Below are 14,455 nucleotides of genomic sequence, written 5' to 3'. Positions count from 1 at the left end.
TCATGACGTTGTCCGGGAATGAATTGCTGCCGGCCAGTAGTATATTGTTTTGTAGGATTTCGTTTTGATAGCATTTATCTGTGACAGGCCTGTGAAACGCTCCGATTGTGCGCGTTCAGTAGTGTGTGAACTCGAGTTTCTCTACTTTATTTTTCCTTGCAATATTATATAGCGCGAACTCGACAACATGGCATGAGCACAATTTACATTACAGAAGAACACATTCATTTGTGGTAGGCACAGGGAGACAAAGCGATTTGCCTGGAATCGCAGGATGTTGAGCTGATGCCGAGATTCGAACGTAGCTCCCCAGCTCTAAAGTTCGCAATTCTAGAACTTGTGGTGGGAGCTGTGTCTAAAAGTGTATGTGGGTGCTGGCCATCAATAAGAGAGACCTGTGCATTTTTCAAATCGGTGGTGAAAAAATATGAGTATGTTGCTGGAGATGTGGGCCGCCGTGCCACCAATGTACTTACCGGGGGAGGGTAAACACCCAATATTCCGCAACTTTCTTTCCGCATACATCACTCCGCATACTTTCATTACGAAAGTACCATGACTCCGTAATGCCATTATAACGCATGGCATTACATTTTATATGCTTTACCACGCAAACATTTACAACGAAATTCGTTGCAAATGCATGAATGGTAAAAGCATGTTTTTTTGAATGTTTGGATAAGGTAAGTATGGGTATAGGGGTATATGTTTGGGGTGTTTGGGTATTTTAAGGGTTCAGATATAGTTTTGGGTTATGGGGTAAATGTAATGTAAATGTAATGTAAATTGATACTTGTATAGCACACTACTCACCCGCAAGGGTCTCAAGGCGCTTGTACGAATACCGCTGTGGAACCCATCCTGGCTTTCCCTGTGAGGTGTCCACTCCTGGGCACCCCCAAGGTGGAGGCCAGGCATCCTTAGCGTTGTGGGGGCCGTTGTGGAGATTAAGCAAGCTATTGCCCAGATTTGCAGAGTGGGACTCCATGATTGGAATAGGCACCGAGGCGAGAATTATCAGGTCCGTGGAATTTTGAACCCAAGACCCGCCGAGGCGGGGAATTGAACCCTGGTCCCGGGCTAGACCTCTGCATCAGGGTCTGCCGCTCTAACCATTGAGCCACACTTCTCCACTCCGTTCAGGGGTAGTTTTAGGGGTTAGGGATAGGTATGGGTTTTGGGGAACATGGGTATTTTTAGGGTTCAGGGCTATGTTTGGGTTTTGGGGTATAGGGGTATTTTTAGGGTTCAGGGGTATTTTAAGGGTTCAGGGCTAGGTTTGGGTTTTGGGGTACAGGGGTATTTTAAGCGTTCAGGGCTAGGTTTGGGGGTACAGGGGTATTTTAAGGGTTCAGGGCTAGGTTTGGGTTTTGGGGTACAGGGGTATTTTTAGGGTTCAGGGCTAGGTTTGGGTTTTGGGGTGCAGGGGTATTTTAAGGGTACTGGGCTAGGGTTGGGTTTTGGGGTACAGGGGTATTTTAGGGTTCAGGGGTATTTTAGGGTTCAGGGGTAGGTTTGGGTTTAGGGTTATTTTTATGGTTCAGGGTTATTTTTATGGTTCAGGGCTAGGTTTGGGTTTTGGGGTACAGGGGTATTTTTAGGGTTCCGGGGTGGGTTTGGGGGTACAGGGGTATTGTAAGGGTTCAGGGCTAGGTTTGAGTTTTGGAGTATAGGGGTATTTTAAGGGTTCAGGGCTAGGTTTGAGTTGTGGAGTACAGGGGTATTTTAAGGGTTCAGGGCTAGGTTTGGGTTTTGGGGTACAGGGTATATTTATAGGGTTAAGATGGGTTAGTGTTTAAGGGTGTTGGGGTATTTTAAGGAGTACGGGTGGGTTATGATTATGGGGTGCAGGGGTATTTAAAGGGGGCAGGGTGGACACCCGGAGCTGGAATGTGCAGAACATGGGAAGAAAAAACAATAAAATATTGGGCACGCGCTCGCTTTTTTCCGTAATCCCGCGCCCTGCACACGCCCACAGCACACGATATGAGACATGGCATGAAGGGCGGAACGTACCACCCGCCCCCAGCGTTTGTCACGCCCACAGCATAACGCAGACACGCCCACAAGGGACTACTTTGCTGGCCCACAAGGGACTACTTTGTTGGCAGCCACAAGATGGCTGCCAACACTTCCTGGTTTGGAGTGTTGACAGCCAATTAACATGAAGCTCGTGCTCAGGAGGGTACGCGGATCCTCTGCGGCCATAGATATCACTAGCTTTATTCCTTAATTTATCAAAAACTACTGAACCGATTTACACCATTTTTAGAAAGGTCGCTTTCTGAGCCAAGCAGTACCTTTTGGCCAAATTTGGTGTAATTCCGTTCAGCTGTTTTTGTTTAGTGTCTAAAATTTCCTATGGGAAAATTATTTTTTCACCAGTATTTTTTTAATTTCTCAGGAACTACTGACGGATTTACACGATTTCCAAAAAAGGGCGCTTTCTGAACCAAGGTCTACCTTTTTGCTAAATTTGGTGTAATTCCGTTCAACAGTTCAGGCTGTAGCCGTGTCTAAAACATTGGGAAAATGCGTTTTGGCCCCCCCCCCCTTTTTTTCTCGGCCCTCGCTTGACGAATCACCCCCAAATTTTTAGGATAGGAGCGGACCGAGCGCTTCATGAGTTTAAAAATTTCCCGAAGACTCGTCAATCGGCTCCAAAGTTATTGGGAATAGAATGTTGCGGATTTCCTATGGAAAATAGGTCCTAACTATAACCACCTACTGGCGATCGTAATATATATATATATATATATATATATATTCCTATTGCACCGTTTACCAACGCTTCCTATTCCTCAGGAACAAACGGAGACAAACCCAAAACTTCGTGCAGGTAATGTGATTTATTTGTCCACACGACAGTCAGAACCGCCATGACGCGTTTCGGCCTCACTCGGCCTTGATCACATGACGCGCCCTAGGAGTTACCTCATTTCTTTTAAAGTGGCAAGTGCCTCACTCGTGCAAATCAAAATTAGATAAACATAGAGAAAATACTATCACAGGTATCCTTCACAGAATCTGTGCAAATTCAGCAAATAATGACATTATATTCATGCATTATAAGGGAATATACCCTATATTGATATTCATACTGAAACCCATTATTATATATGTAAATTACATAAATAGGTATAATATAAATAATTCAACACTATAAAAAGACATTAAATATTTCAAATATCATAAACTATTTTTAATATTTTAAACCTCTGCATAAAAGCCAATAATTATACTAGTAAAATACATATATAAAAAACATCCTAGAGGTATTTGTATAATCTCTAGTTCTTTTTCCAATGCAAAGACTGCTTCTATTTCAGTAGCTGCTATTGTTGTCTTCGACTTCTTTTTAATATGAACATTCGTTATGTTTTTTCCACAGGAGTTGGATTTTTCTCTGTGTAATTTGCAGGGAATTCCTTACTAGGACGGGACCACTGTTGCATGGTGTTGGAGGCCTCCTCCACCTGCAGCCTCCTGCCTGTGCCTCATCCCTTGTGGTCCAGTGGGAGAGCACTCGGTTCTTCTGTTGTTCTGCATCTGCTTCTCTTGCCTCTTTCCTCTGTGCCCTCTCTTTCTCTTCTCTTTCCTCTGTGCCCTCTTTTTCTCTTTCTTTACCTTTTCCTTAGTTTTTTACAGCATTTTTCCACTGCTGCTGCTACGCCCGCTGCCCCACCCCCAATTGTGTCCTCCCAGCTGACCCGCCCTCCCTCCGATCCCTACTTAATGGCACATCTTCCAAAGGCAAGCCAATCTGTGCCATTAAGAACCCTGCTCCTCTGACCCATCTCCTCTACAACTCCAGCACTAGCCACGATACCTCCAAACGTAACAACTGCCAGCTGTCAATTCGGAACAATACCCAAGGCCCTTTCTCCTGTCTACACTGCTGCCGCACCTTCACCCACCTTCATATCCTGAGGTAACGGGTTTTTAGGAACCCGTTTGGTGCCAGGGGATAACACCCGAAGACCTCTGAGTTCTCCCTGTTCCGGACCACAGAAACACGGAGTCTTCTAGTCGAGTCAGAGATCGAGTTTTATTGATAGCTACCAAGTAACAGGTGTCCTAGAAGCACGACAAACACGGGTCATGTGTTCTCAGGAGACTGTTTGTTTTTACAGAACCAGCCTTCTCCTTATATACAGAAATAATAGCTGCAAGCAAGAATTCTTGAGTTTATGATATGGCTATACACCTATTTCTACAATAATACGAAAGAGCGAAGTCATGTAGGCAAGCCCGTATTTTAGATGTCCAATGCGTGATAGATTACTCGGCCAAGCCCGGAACTCCCATCAGATATCGATGAAACCCCAATAAAGGAAGGCACCTCCTAGTCATAAAACTGGCCATAAACAGGGAACAGGACAGGTGTGTGTTTGTAGAAAGCATGGTTTGTATGTAGTGAATGGTTTAAGGAATGTTATGTATCGATGCTATCGCATTTGGCCACTGGGCGAGGGGCTGCCCAGACAGGTTTGGCTAAAGGCGATGGAGTCAGTTGGGACAGGTCAGGGGGGAGTCAGGGAAGGAGGACGTGTCCTTTTAGATCAAGCTCGACCTTTAATTGACTTATCATGAGGGCAAGACGTAAGATGGATGCCGTTCACAAAATGGAGTCTAAGGGGTTGGGACGGAAACTATGATTTGGGGGTGTTGGCGACCCTCGATTATGACGCAAATGCATGGCAATGATGCCCTAATCATTATCGGTTCGCTGACACCAAATTCGTCATGGTACGTTGATATTTTGTGACACGGGTATTGGACCTCGATATCGGGATGACAACAGAGTCCAAATTTTCAGTACCACAATCCCAGCAGCATCTCCCAGCCTACCGGACATCACCGCTCACAAACCACTCAACTACTTCCTCCTCAATGTACGTTCCCTACACGAGCACGCCATAGAAATCTGCGACCTCTTGAACACCTACTCGCCCAATGTCGCCTTTCTCACAGAAACCTGGACCAACGCCAACTGTGCACCAGACATCGCCACCACCATTACTGGTGGATACAAGATCTTGCGCAAGGACCGCTCCATCTGTCCAGGGGGAGGTATCGCCATTGTTTACCAAAGCACCCTTCGCATGACGCCCGTCCTGAACGACACAACGACCCTCATGGATCACCTCCACGTCCAGATCCAGACCAACCGTAAAACGGCTCTCCACAGAACCCTCATCTACAGGCCGCCCGGCTTCGTGCTCCCTTTACCGACGACATCACCGACCTCATGGCACCCCACGCCTCCACAAACTACATCCTACTCGGAGACCTAAACTTTCACCTAAACAAACGACGACTCAAACACCACCTCCCTCCTAGAGAACCTTGCCAACATAAGACTGAAACAACTAGTCACTGCCCCCACGCACACAGCAGGACAAAAACTTGACATCGTCTTCGCCATGGGAAACAGTGCCTCCTACAGACACACCACAGAACTCCTCCGGACAGATCATCACTGGATCCACTTCTCCTTAAAAAAACACCGTACACAAGCACGCCCACCGCCTCCCTTGCAGAAGCTGGAACAAAATCACAGAAGACCAGCTCACCTCCGCCCTCATCAGCACCCCACCAATGACTACGCCAGATGCAAACACCGCAGACTGCAACCTCCACTCCTGGATCACGAACTACGCAGACATACTCCTCCCCCTCAAGAAAGCCACCGGAAGACACATCAAACAAGAAAGCAAGCTGGTTCACCCCTGCACTCCAAGAATCCAGACCCTCCTGCAGACAACTCGAAAAAAAAAATGGAGGAACAAAACCCCAAAAACGCACATCGCCTAAAAAGCAGCAACCACAGCACACCACCATCTCATCAAATCCGCAAGGAAGAAACCCCTATAAGACAGAATACTCACTAACGCTCACAACACCTAAGAATTCTTCTCCGTCATCAAGGAATTCACCTCCAGCAAAACCACAGACGTCCCACCCTCCCGAGACCTCTGCAACAGACTCAGCACCTCCTTCCACCATAAGATTAAGATGAATTACGACAAATTCGACAACCAAGACCACCTCACAGCTCCATCTCCCCCTCCATGCTACGCCACCCAACAGACCTTGCTCAGTGGACCCCACTCACGACAAAAGACACCTTGAAGACCATGAAAAGCATCCCCTCCGGAGCACCCTCAGGCCCCTACCAGCACCACATCTTCCACACAGTGGCGTAGCAAGGGGGGCAGAGGGGGAGGTCCGCCCCGGGCGGCACGAGATTTGGAGGCAGCGGCGACTCCACCCCATCCCACGCACTTAAATGCATTTGCCGATCAGCTGCGCTCTCTCTGGCCACCGTCCCACTAATCTACAAGATCAGAACGGGAGGAAAGTACTTCTCCTACTTGCAGCCACAGCCCGGAACGACCTCCACCTCTGGCAAGCTCCCACATCGCCCCAGTTCATTAATGTCCTCAAGACCTGGTTCCTCGGATGACCCAGCACTCAACAGAACCACACTTCGGAAGACCCCAGCAGTCAACGGAGCCGCCCTCCTTCCCCAGCAATTTGAGACCCTCACGGGTGAGTAGTTGCCCTTCACCAACCCTGATTGATTGATTGATTGAGTTATTGTGAGGTGAGAATGCATGCTTCAGATCCCGTTCGGGGTGCGAATAGTTTTATACTCATATTGTTGATTGGCTTCTGACACAGATTTGTCATACTAACGTGGCCATTTTGTTCCCATTGTTTAAATATCTTGTGACTTTACTTACCTGTGGTTCCTTGGCCAGCTTTTTATGTGATGGAGAATATTATTACTCACCTAAATTACTATGAATGTCTGGTCTTTTTCTCTTGTTCTAGACCTGGTTTGTTATAGAAAGAGACTCTTCATGGTCTCAGTTCAGAGACCCTCCTCCGGGGATGGTATAGCTTTTTCATTTGATTCTAAAGTAAGGAATATGTGGCTAGATGTCTATCAGATGACCAAGTTACTTACCTTCAGTAACGCATTATCTAGTAGAGACAGGATCTAGCCACAGATTCCTTAACAATCCTCCCCACTCTGCAAACTGAGTCTTCTTTTGTCTCAAAGATTTCATTATGGTCATTCTCATCTTGAAAGAAAAAAAGGGGAGAATTCAGTGATTGTTTGACACACGGGTGACTTTTATTTTAGCACACTGTTTCTATAGGCAGTTTCTATATGTGGCTCCACGGTTTGAGCATGGAAAATAGTCTTGGTAGAAACTTAAAGTCAGCGCGTCGGTGAGGGAGTTATATGGATTATGCCAACATCATATCCAGTGGACTACATCTATACAGAATCCACGCGACACCCTCTACCGATGCGCAGATGTGCTATGGGAAAACATTTCTGGATCCAGTCTCGTGCCTGGGGACGATTCAAAAGTAAGTAATCTGTAGCTAGAGTTCGTCTCTACCAAAATAATGGGTTACCGAAGGTAAGTAACTTGTTCATTTGGGCTCTTTTCTGAAATGAAGTGGTTGAGATTGTGCGATATAAATTCTTGAAAATTTGTTTGAGGTGCCAATTATCACTAACAATGCATTTGTACTGTTGGAACTGGGGATTCATCCCCTAAATTACATTTTTGAGATTAAACTGCAATGTTTTGTCTCAGACCATGGAGATCTGATGAAAACTATGCGACGACAGTAAGATTGATGATTAAAGATCGCTCTCATTGTAGACAGTACTTGAAAATCCAGTGGTTTATTCTGTCCCAAATCTATTTTACAATGTAATATTATGAGAGATGCACTAGAAGTATTTAGTGAAGTTTGTTATGAATGTAGACAGAACATATACCTAGCACGTTTTCAGATTTATTAACTTCATGGCAGCATTTAGACCTAAAAGAGGCCCATCTTCAAAAAGCTGGCGCAACCAATTAACCCTGCGACCTGGTTAACACAAATAATATGGACAAAAGTGGTCCCTATGGGGAAAGTGTAACCCCTGACTTCCACGGCAATAGTTGTAAAGAACCCTTCTCACAAATAAGATTTATTATGCGTTCAGTGCATTTATTATTTTCTCATATATGAATCCTGTATAAAGATACTAGAATTCTCAGTAGTTTTAATGGTATATCAAGGTGCTCCTAATTGGTGAAGGTGCAGAAACTGAACAAAATGAACAAATACTGCGCAGGTGTTATATACAAATATGTACATGTGACTGATATGGATGGTGTGATGTTATACGCAGCACTCATAATAAAATTGTCTGGGTTCCACATTCCAATTAAAAAACAGTCCACTGTAGAAATGTTGGCGGCGTTTCGACCCTCAGTGTTAAATTAATTAGAGAATGGTCATCATCAGGACAAAGTGTTGTAGGAGGCACCAGACTGGGTGTGTCTGATTCGATAAGGACACGATCTGGCTTGTTACGATAGACAAGCTGCTAATGGTAAGACAAAGCACTATATCAAAGTAGTGAGAGTTCAGGTTATTGTTCCCTGTGCGCTAAATCATATGAGTTGAGTCCGTGCCTAGACATGCGCCGTCTTAGGCATCGGTGGTGCATTACTTGGCAAACCAACGCCCTCAAGCCGGATTTCTCAGCTGACACACTATTTGTCCACTTTGTTTACTTTCACTGCATTACCACCAATTAGGAGTATCTTGTTATACCATTAAAACTACTTAGAATCCAAGTATCTTTATACAGGATTCATGTGTGATAAAATAATAAATAAATCTTATTTGTGAGGAGGATTCTTAACAACTTTTGCCATGGAAGTCAAAGGCTACACTTCCCCCCCATAGGGACCACCATATTAAAAGAAGTACAGGCAGTTGAATTGAATTTGAAATATAATTTCTGTAAAAAGGTAAGACTTAGAAAACTGCTGCTACAGGACTATAGAGTCCGGTGGCAGACGTTTGTCACCGTTCTGAAATGTAATACGTGCCTCTGTATCTGATAAAGAAATCTAGCCGCAGATTCCATAACTTTTGAATTCTCCCCAGGTGCAAGCCTGGGTCTAGAAATCCAAAAGAAAAAGGAATCTGCGGCTAGACTATGCCACTGCCAGATAATGCGTTACTGCAGATTAGTAACTTGTTCGTTTTGTGCAAATCCAAGGACCTATGACATGTGATTGAACTTCAAGAGGGACAGTTGCATCTGTTGTCTGAGAGCAGGCCAGGCAGTTGCTGTATGCTTAATGTGTCGATATTAGAAGAAAAACATGACAGAACCTCCATTTTCTAAATGAACTACATTTCATTGGGGGATCGTGTTAATTTCCAACAAGATCCCACAGGAAATGACCAATGGAATAGCAGTGTCATTTTAAGACATTTTATTTTCATTCTCTAAGGTCCTTTAAAAATCTTAACAGTGTATGAACATTGTATAATTGAGTTTGTGTGATATGATAATTCATCTGAATAAAATGGAAATTGAATTGTATAGCAAAGAAAATTGTACAATGGAGAATTAAGTTTCAATTTTCCCCCTCCTTTCCTTAAGGGGGAAGATCCATTTACAGATGAAAACGTTGACCATGATGTGGACGTGGACGAAGCCTTGGAGGGTGGAGGAGACAGCACAGAGTCACATGAGTGTGTTGTGGCTGAGGAGGACAAAGGAGAGGCAGCCGTGGATGACGTCCTTGAGTGCGAATCAGAGAAACCCAATGAGGATGTAGGCCAAGAGAACGAAATGACAGATCTCTTGGAGAAACCTGTAGAAGAGGCCATTCCAGCGCCGGGCCCTGATGAACCAGGCGCCACGCAAGAGCAAGCACCTCAGGCCGCTGCAGCCACAGATGCTGCTGCTGAACTTGCAGTTCTTGCTGCTGATCCTGCTGGTGCACCAACTGATCCTGCTGGTGCACCAACTGATCCTGCAACTGCACCAACTGATCCTGCAACTGCACCAACTGATCCTGCAACTGCACCAACTGATCCTGCAACTGCAGCATTAATAGTAGAGGAGGAGGAGCGCCAGCCAGCGAGTGTTGAGCAAACGGCAATACAAGATGCACATGTGGAGGACACTGATCAGCCGGCAGCATGTTAAGAAAATTTACTTTTGTAAATACAATTTGCTACTTTATTTTTTCACCAAGAGATATGTTTCACCTCATCGTGCTTAACCATATGTGCTAGCGCCGCTTTTTCTTTCATGAGGCGTTTACTCTTGATATGAAGTGAAATCGCTGTTTGCCAGGTGTTGTTATGGGGGAAAAAACACATTTAACTGTCCTGATCACTATGTTTTGCAAGCCTGTTTTTATTTGAAGAAGTTGGAAATAAACATTCCGCAAGAGACTTCATGCACAACATGAATTATGCCCTCCTAGCTGTAATGAGAATGAACTAGAACTCAGTTATGAAAAGTCGATAAGACAGCAGCTTGCCTTTTTCGAACCATTGTGAATAGTGTACAGTTTATGTGCAAGTATGTAGGCTATTTTACAAGCTTGCTAGAAAATCCAGTATTAGAATTTGCGATTTTAAACATTAAAGTGGGGGAGAGTTTTATTGCCAATGCCTAAACTTCGGTGACCGCAGCTGCATTTAGCAATTTACATTTTTTAATTTAATAACTTTGGTCACAAATCAACCGCATGCTTAGCTAGTGCCTGGCTCAAATGATGGGCTAAAACAGAGAAGTAGTGTTGGTTGCAGTTTATTTCATAATTTTTGTTTGGTCAACCTTGGCTTTTTCTGTTTCACTAGGACTTTTGAAATAAAATAAGTGACTGGTAATCATATCACCTATAGAGAAAAGCACTGCTAATCTATCAGCAAATGTCCTGTCTATTGTAATTTGTACAGTGGAACCATAGCCATCGTTTGTGTAATACCTTCGTTTGAAAAAAGTACATCTTATCTTTGTTCAGCAGGATGCAACTGATCCTCATTAAACACCTCCTTTGCCCGCCAGATATGTGTAAAGGGAACTTGGAACTATGTTATATTGTTAAGTGTGTGTCCTGTTGTTTGATTTTTATTTATATACCCTGGAATCCACTTTAAAAAGCTCTGATCGCCACAGCTGGGAGCCTACACTGCTTTAGAGGAGTCGCTTAAATGTCTGAAGCAAGGTTTCTAAGGAGGGTGTCATCATAGATTAGCACTTCACAAGCCTCCTCCGTATATAGATGGAATGTGAGTGTAATGCATAGGGTGGACTGATCCTGTTAATGTCGACCTTGGCACATATTCTTGGAAGTCAATCCACACACCTGCTGAAAGCGCTGTAAATGCAGGGCAATTTCCAACGTAATAATTACAGCTAAATTAATTTCTCAAAAACTGGAAAAGAAACTTTGGGCATGTCTTAATGAAAAGGAGGCTTAGCACTTGAAACAGAAAAACAATGGTGGGAGATCTCTTAAAAATGTTTCTGTTGTGGTGAATGGGGTAAGAGGATGTTTACATATGCATGTTTCAAAATAATGAATGTGCAAACCTGTAGTTGAAATGAATTATTTTATTTGTCATATTGTAAAGACAAATATGATGGGCACATATGAAACAAATAGCACACAACTGTGGTATACAGAGTAATGTTTCTCACTGGAACATATTGGGATGAATCTAGGCGGTCCTACTTCTTGCACACAGACCCTACAAACTCAATGGAAACCTGTGTTAAAGCCTCAAGTTAAATAAACTTCTGAATTTATAACAAGACATGGTTGGTTTGAATTGTGCCTTGCGTATTGGTATTTTACTTGTTTGGAATTTTTTCATGTTGACTGTTAGAAATGGAGGTCTCTTGTTGGGACCTTTCCTTCTAGTCAGAATAAGGGAGTTACACACCCAAGATAACTTCTGCTTATACTGTGTTAGCTTGGCCCAAAGATATCTCAGAAGCAATGTGTAACGTAGTTGCACATAAACCACACAGTAACACAGTGAAAACACTACAAAAATGGACACCACACCAGTTTAGAAAAATGAACAATCTTTATCAAAACCAAACAAGACCAAAATGACAAAACTCCACTATGCAGAACTTAAGATATCCATTTTTAAAGGTTTTAAGCAATACTGTCCATTCATAGAACTCTATAGATGCGGTGTTTCTACACAAAGGACCATAAATGTATCAAAATCCACAAGGAAAAACAGCTGCAGAAGGAGGTAAGCATCGGAAAACACATTGATGCGTCAGTTCCTGGGGAAGCGATGCGTCAGCTCAGCTACATGCAGGAGAAGTGTTGCATTGGTTTTGGACAGAAAGGGAAGCACGACATTGAAATCCAAGACGTTTCTGGTCTGCGGTGATGTGGTGGAAAACTTGGTGAGATGTGTGGAAATCTGGACCCACGGAAGGTCGGTGTGGCGGTAAACAGGTGCTGCATCGATTCTTTCAGCTGCGGTCCAATGATGCGGCGATTCTTTCAGCCACGCCACAGGCCTGCGTCGGAATCAGTGCGGTAGTCTCAGACTTTGGCGACACGGTGCGCTGAACTCAGGCTGCAACAGTCTCTTCAGCCACAGGCAGGTGCTGCGTCGATTTCTTCGGTCTCACTCCTGGCGGTGCTGCGTTGGAAAAACAGGCACTGGAAGGCTGAAAGCATCAATTTTGAAGTCTTTTAACAACAGGTACCACCTCCAAGGTCCCAGAACTGGAATTGGCACCACTTGGCTGGTCAGACCTACCAGCAGTGGACTTCAGGGATGCTGCAGGTGAAGTCTTTGATGGCCGTCAGACTTCTTAACAGTAGGCAAGCACACACAAGCCCTTGGAGAAACTTCTCAAATAGGATACACAGCAAAGTCCGGTCCATTTCCTCACCAAGACAGAAGCAGCAACTGCAGGCCAACCCAACAAAGCAACACACAGCAGAGGTATGGTACTCCTCCTCACAAGTCTTCAACTCTTCTTAGCAGAGTCTCCTCTTGGTCCAGAAGTGTTCTCAAAGTCTTGGGTTTTAGGTCCAATACTTATACCACTTTTAGCCTTTGATATAGGCATACTTCAAAGGAGAGTCTTTGTAGTGCACAGATCCTGCCTTGCCCTGTCTTGGCTCCAGGGGTGGAGACAGCATTGTGAGAGGCAAGGCACAGCCCCATTCAGGTGTATGTGACAATTCCTCCCACCACTCTAGCTCAAGAAGGCCCATCAGCCTGGTCACTATGCTGTACCAGGGTCAGTGTTGGGGAGAGGTTCACACCCTCACATACCCATTCTTCTTTCTGGCAGACAGGAGGTCAGGAATAGGCTTACTCTCCTCCTCTATCCCATCAACTGTAGCCAAGAGCATAGTCACTTCAGACCTCTCAAAGTGTGGCTTGAGGCACTTCACATGTATCACTGCAAGTTCACCATGTAGGTGACATCACTCTTGCGCTCCACCACCTCAAAAGGCCCAGTCCACTTGACCTGTAAAGCGTGCAGCTCCCCTCGGGCCATGACCCACACTTTCTGACCTGACTGAAACTGAACCAGAGTGGCATTCTGGTCATACCAGCATTTCGTATCCTCCTGGCTGACTTCTAGGTTTGCCTGAGCGAGTTTCCTGAAGTGTGCAGTCTGGTTTCTAAAGGAGCTTCCTCCCAGCCTTCCACCAGACTAAGAGGTCCCCTCACAGGGTGCCCGTACAGCATCTCAAAGGGGCTAAAGCCAAGTTTCTTTAGCGGAACTTCCGTTTAAGCAAAGAGAAGGCATGACAACAGGACGTCCCTCTTATGCCTCATGAAGTCTGCCAGACCCATAATCATGTCCTTCAGGGTACGGTTGAACTTTTCAACCAACCCTTTACCTTGTGGGTGGTAAGTCGTGGTGAACCTATAAGTCACCCCACACTGCTCCCACTGAGATTTCATATATGTGGATATGAAGTTGGTACCCATGTCGTACGCCACCTCCTTGGAGAACCCCATACAGAAAAAGATCCTCATCAATGCCTGGCCCACTTTGGGCACCGCCATTGTTCTCAGAGAGATAGCCTCCAGGTATCGGGTAGCATGGTCCATCAAGACCAGGATAAACATGTTGCCTATGGATGTCTTGGGGTGCAGAGGCCTCACAATGTTGATGCCCACCTGCTCAAAAGGGGTGCTCACGACAGGGAAAGGCTGGAGGGAAGCCTTACATCTCTTTCTACTCTTGCAACTTGCCGGCAAGTTTGGCAAGACCTGCAATGTGCATCAGAGTGCCTTCACATTGGGGGCCAAAATAAGTGGGTGACGAGCCTTTTGAAGGTCTGGTCTTGTCCTGTCCCAAATGTCCTGCCAAATGCATATCCGGAGCCAGACACAGTTGGAAGGCTCTGAAGCATTGGGTGACCACCAGCCCACGGGATGCTCCAGGCGCAGCAACCTTTGACTGACTATACAGGAGACTCGAGTCAATAAAGTGTACTCCAGACTCCTTGCCAGCTGCCTGGTTTGCAGCCATCTGCTGCAGCCACTGAAGAGTAGGGCATTCCTTCACCTCCTTGGAATTCTCCCTGGTGGGACCCCCTTCTTGCTGCCAATG

General features: G+C 45.1%; 1 protein-coding gene across 2 annotated transcripts in view; it reads left to right on the top strand.

Moving 5' to 3' along the window:
* Nucleotides 1–11,658, top strand: part of AKAP8 (A-kinase anchoring protein 8) — a 925,614-nt gene extending 913,956 nt beyond the window's left edge. For both annotated transcript variants that reach the window (XM_078681924.1, XM_078681933.1), the window contains exon 14: nt 9,485–11,658. In XM_078681924.1, coding sequence (XP_078538050.1) covers nt 9,485–10,036 — 552 coding nt within the window. In that variant the 3' untranslated portion in view covers nt 10,037–11,658. The remainder of the gene's footprint in view (nt 1–9,484) is intronic.
* The last annotated feature ends 2,797 nt before the right edge of the window (nt 11,659–14,455 follow it).

This window comes from Lissotriton helveticus, chromosome 1_1 (genome assembly GCF_964261635.1).
Source record: "Lissotriton helveticus chromosome 1_1, aLisHel1.1, whole genome shotgun sequence".
Classification (NCBI taxonomy): domain Eukaryota; kingdom Metazoa; phylum Chordata; class Amphibia; order Caudata; family Salamandridae; genus Lissotriton; species Lissotriton helveticus.
Note: the sequence above shows the minus strand (reverse complement) of the source record. Positions and strands in the feature narration are given on the sequence as shown.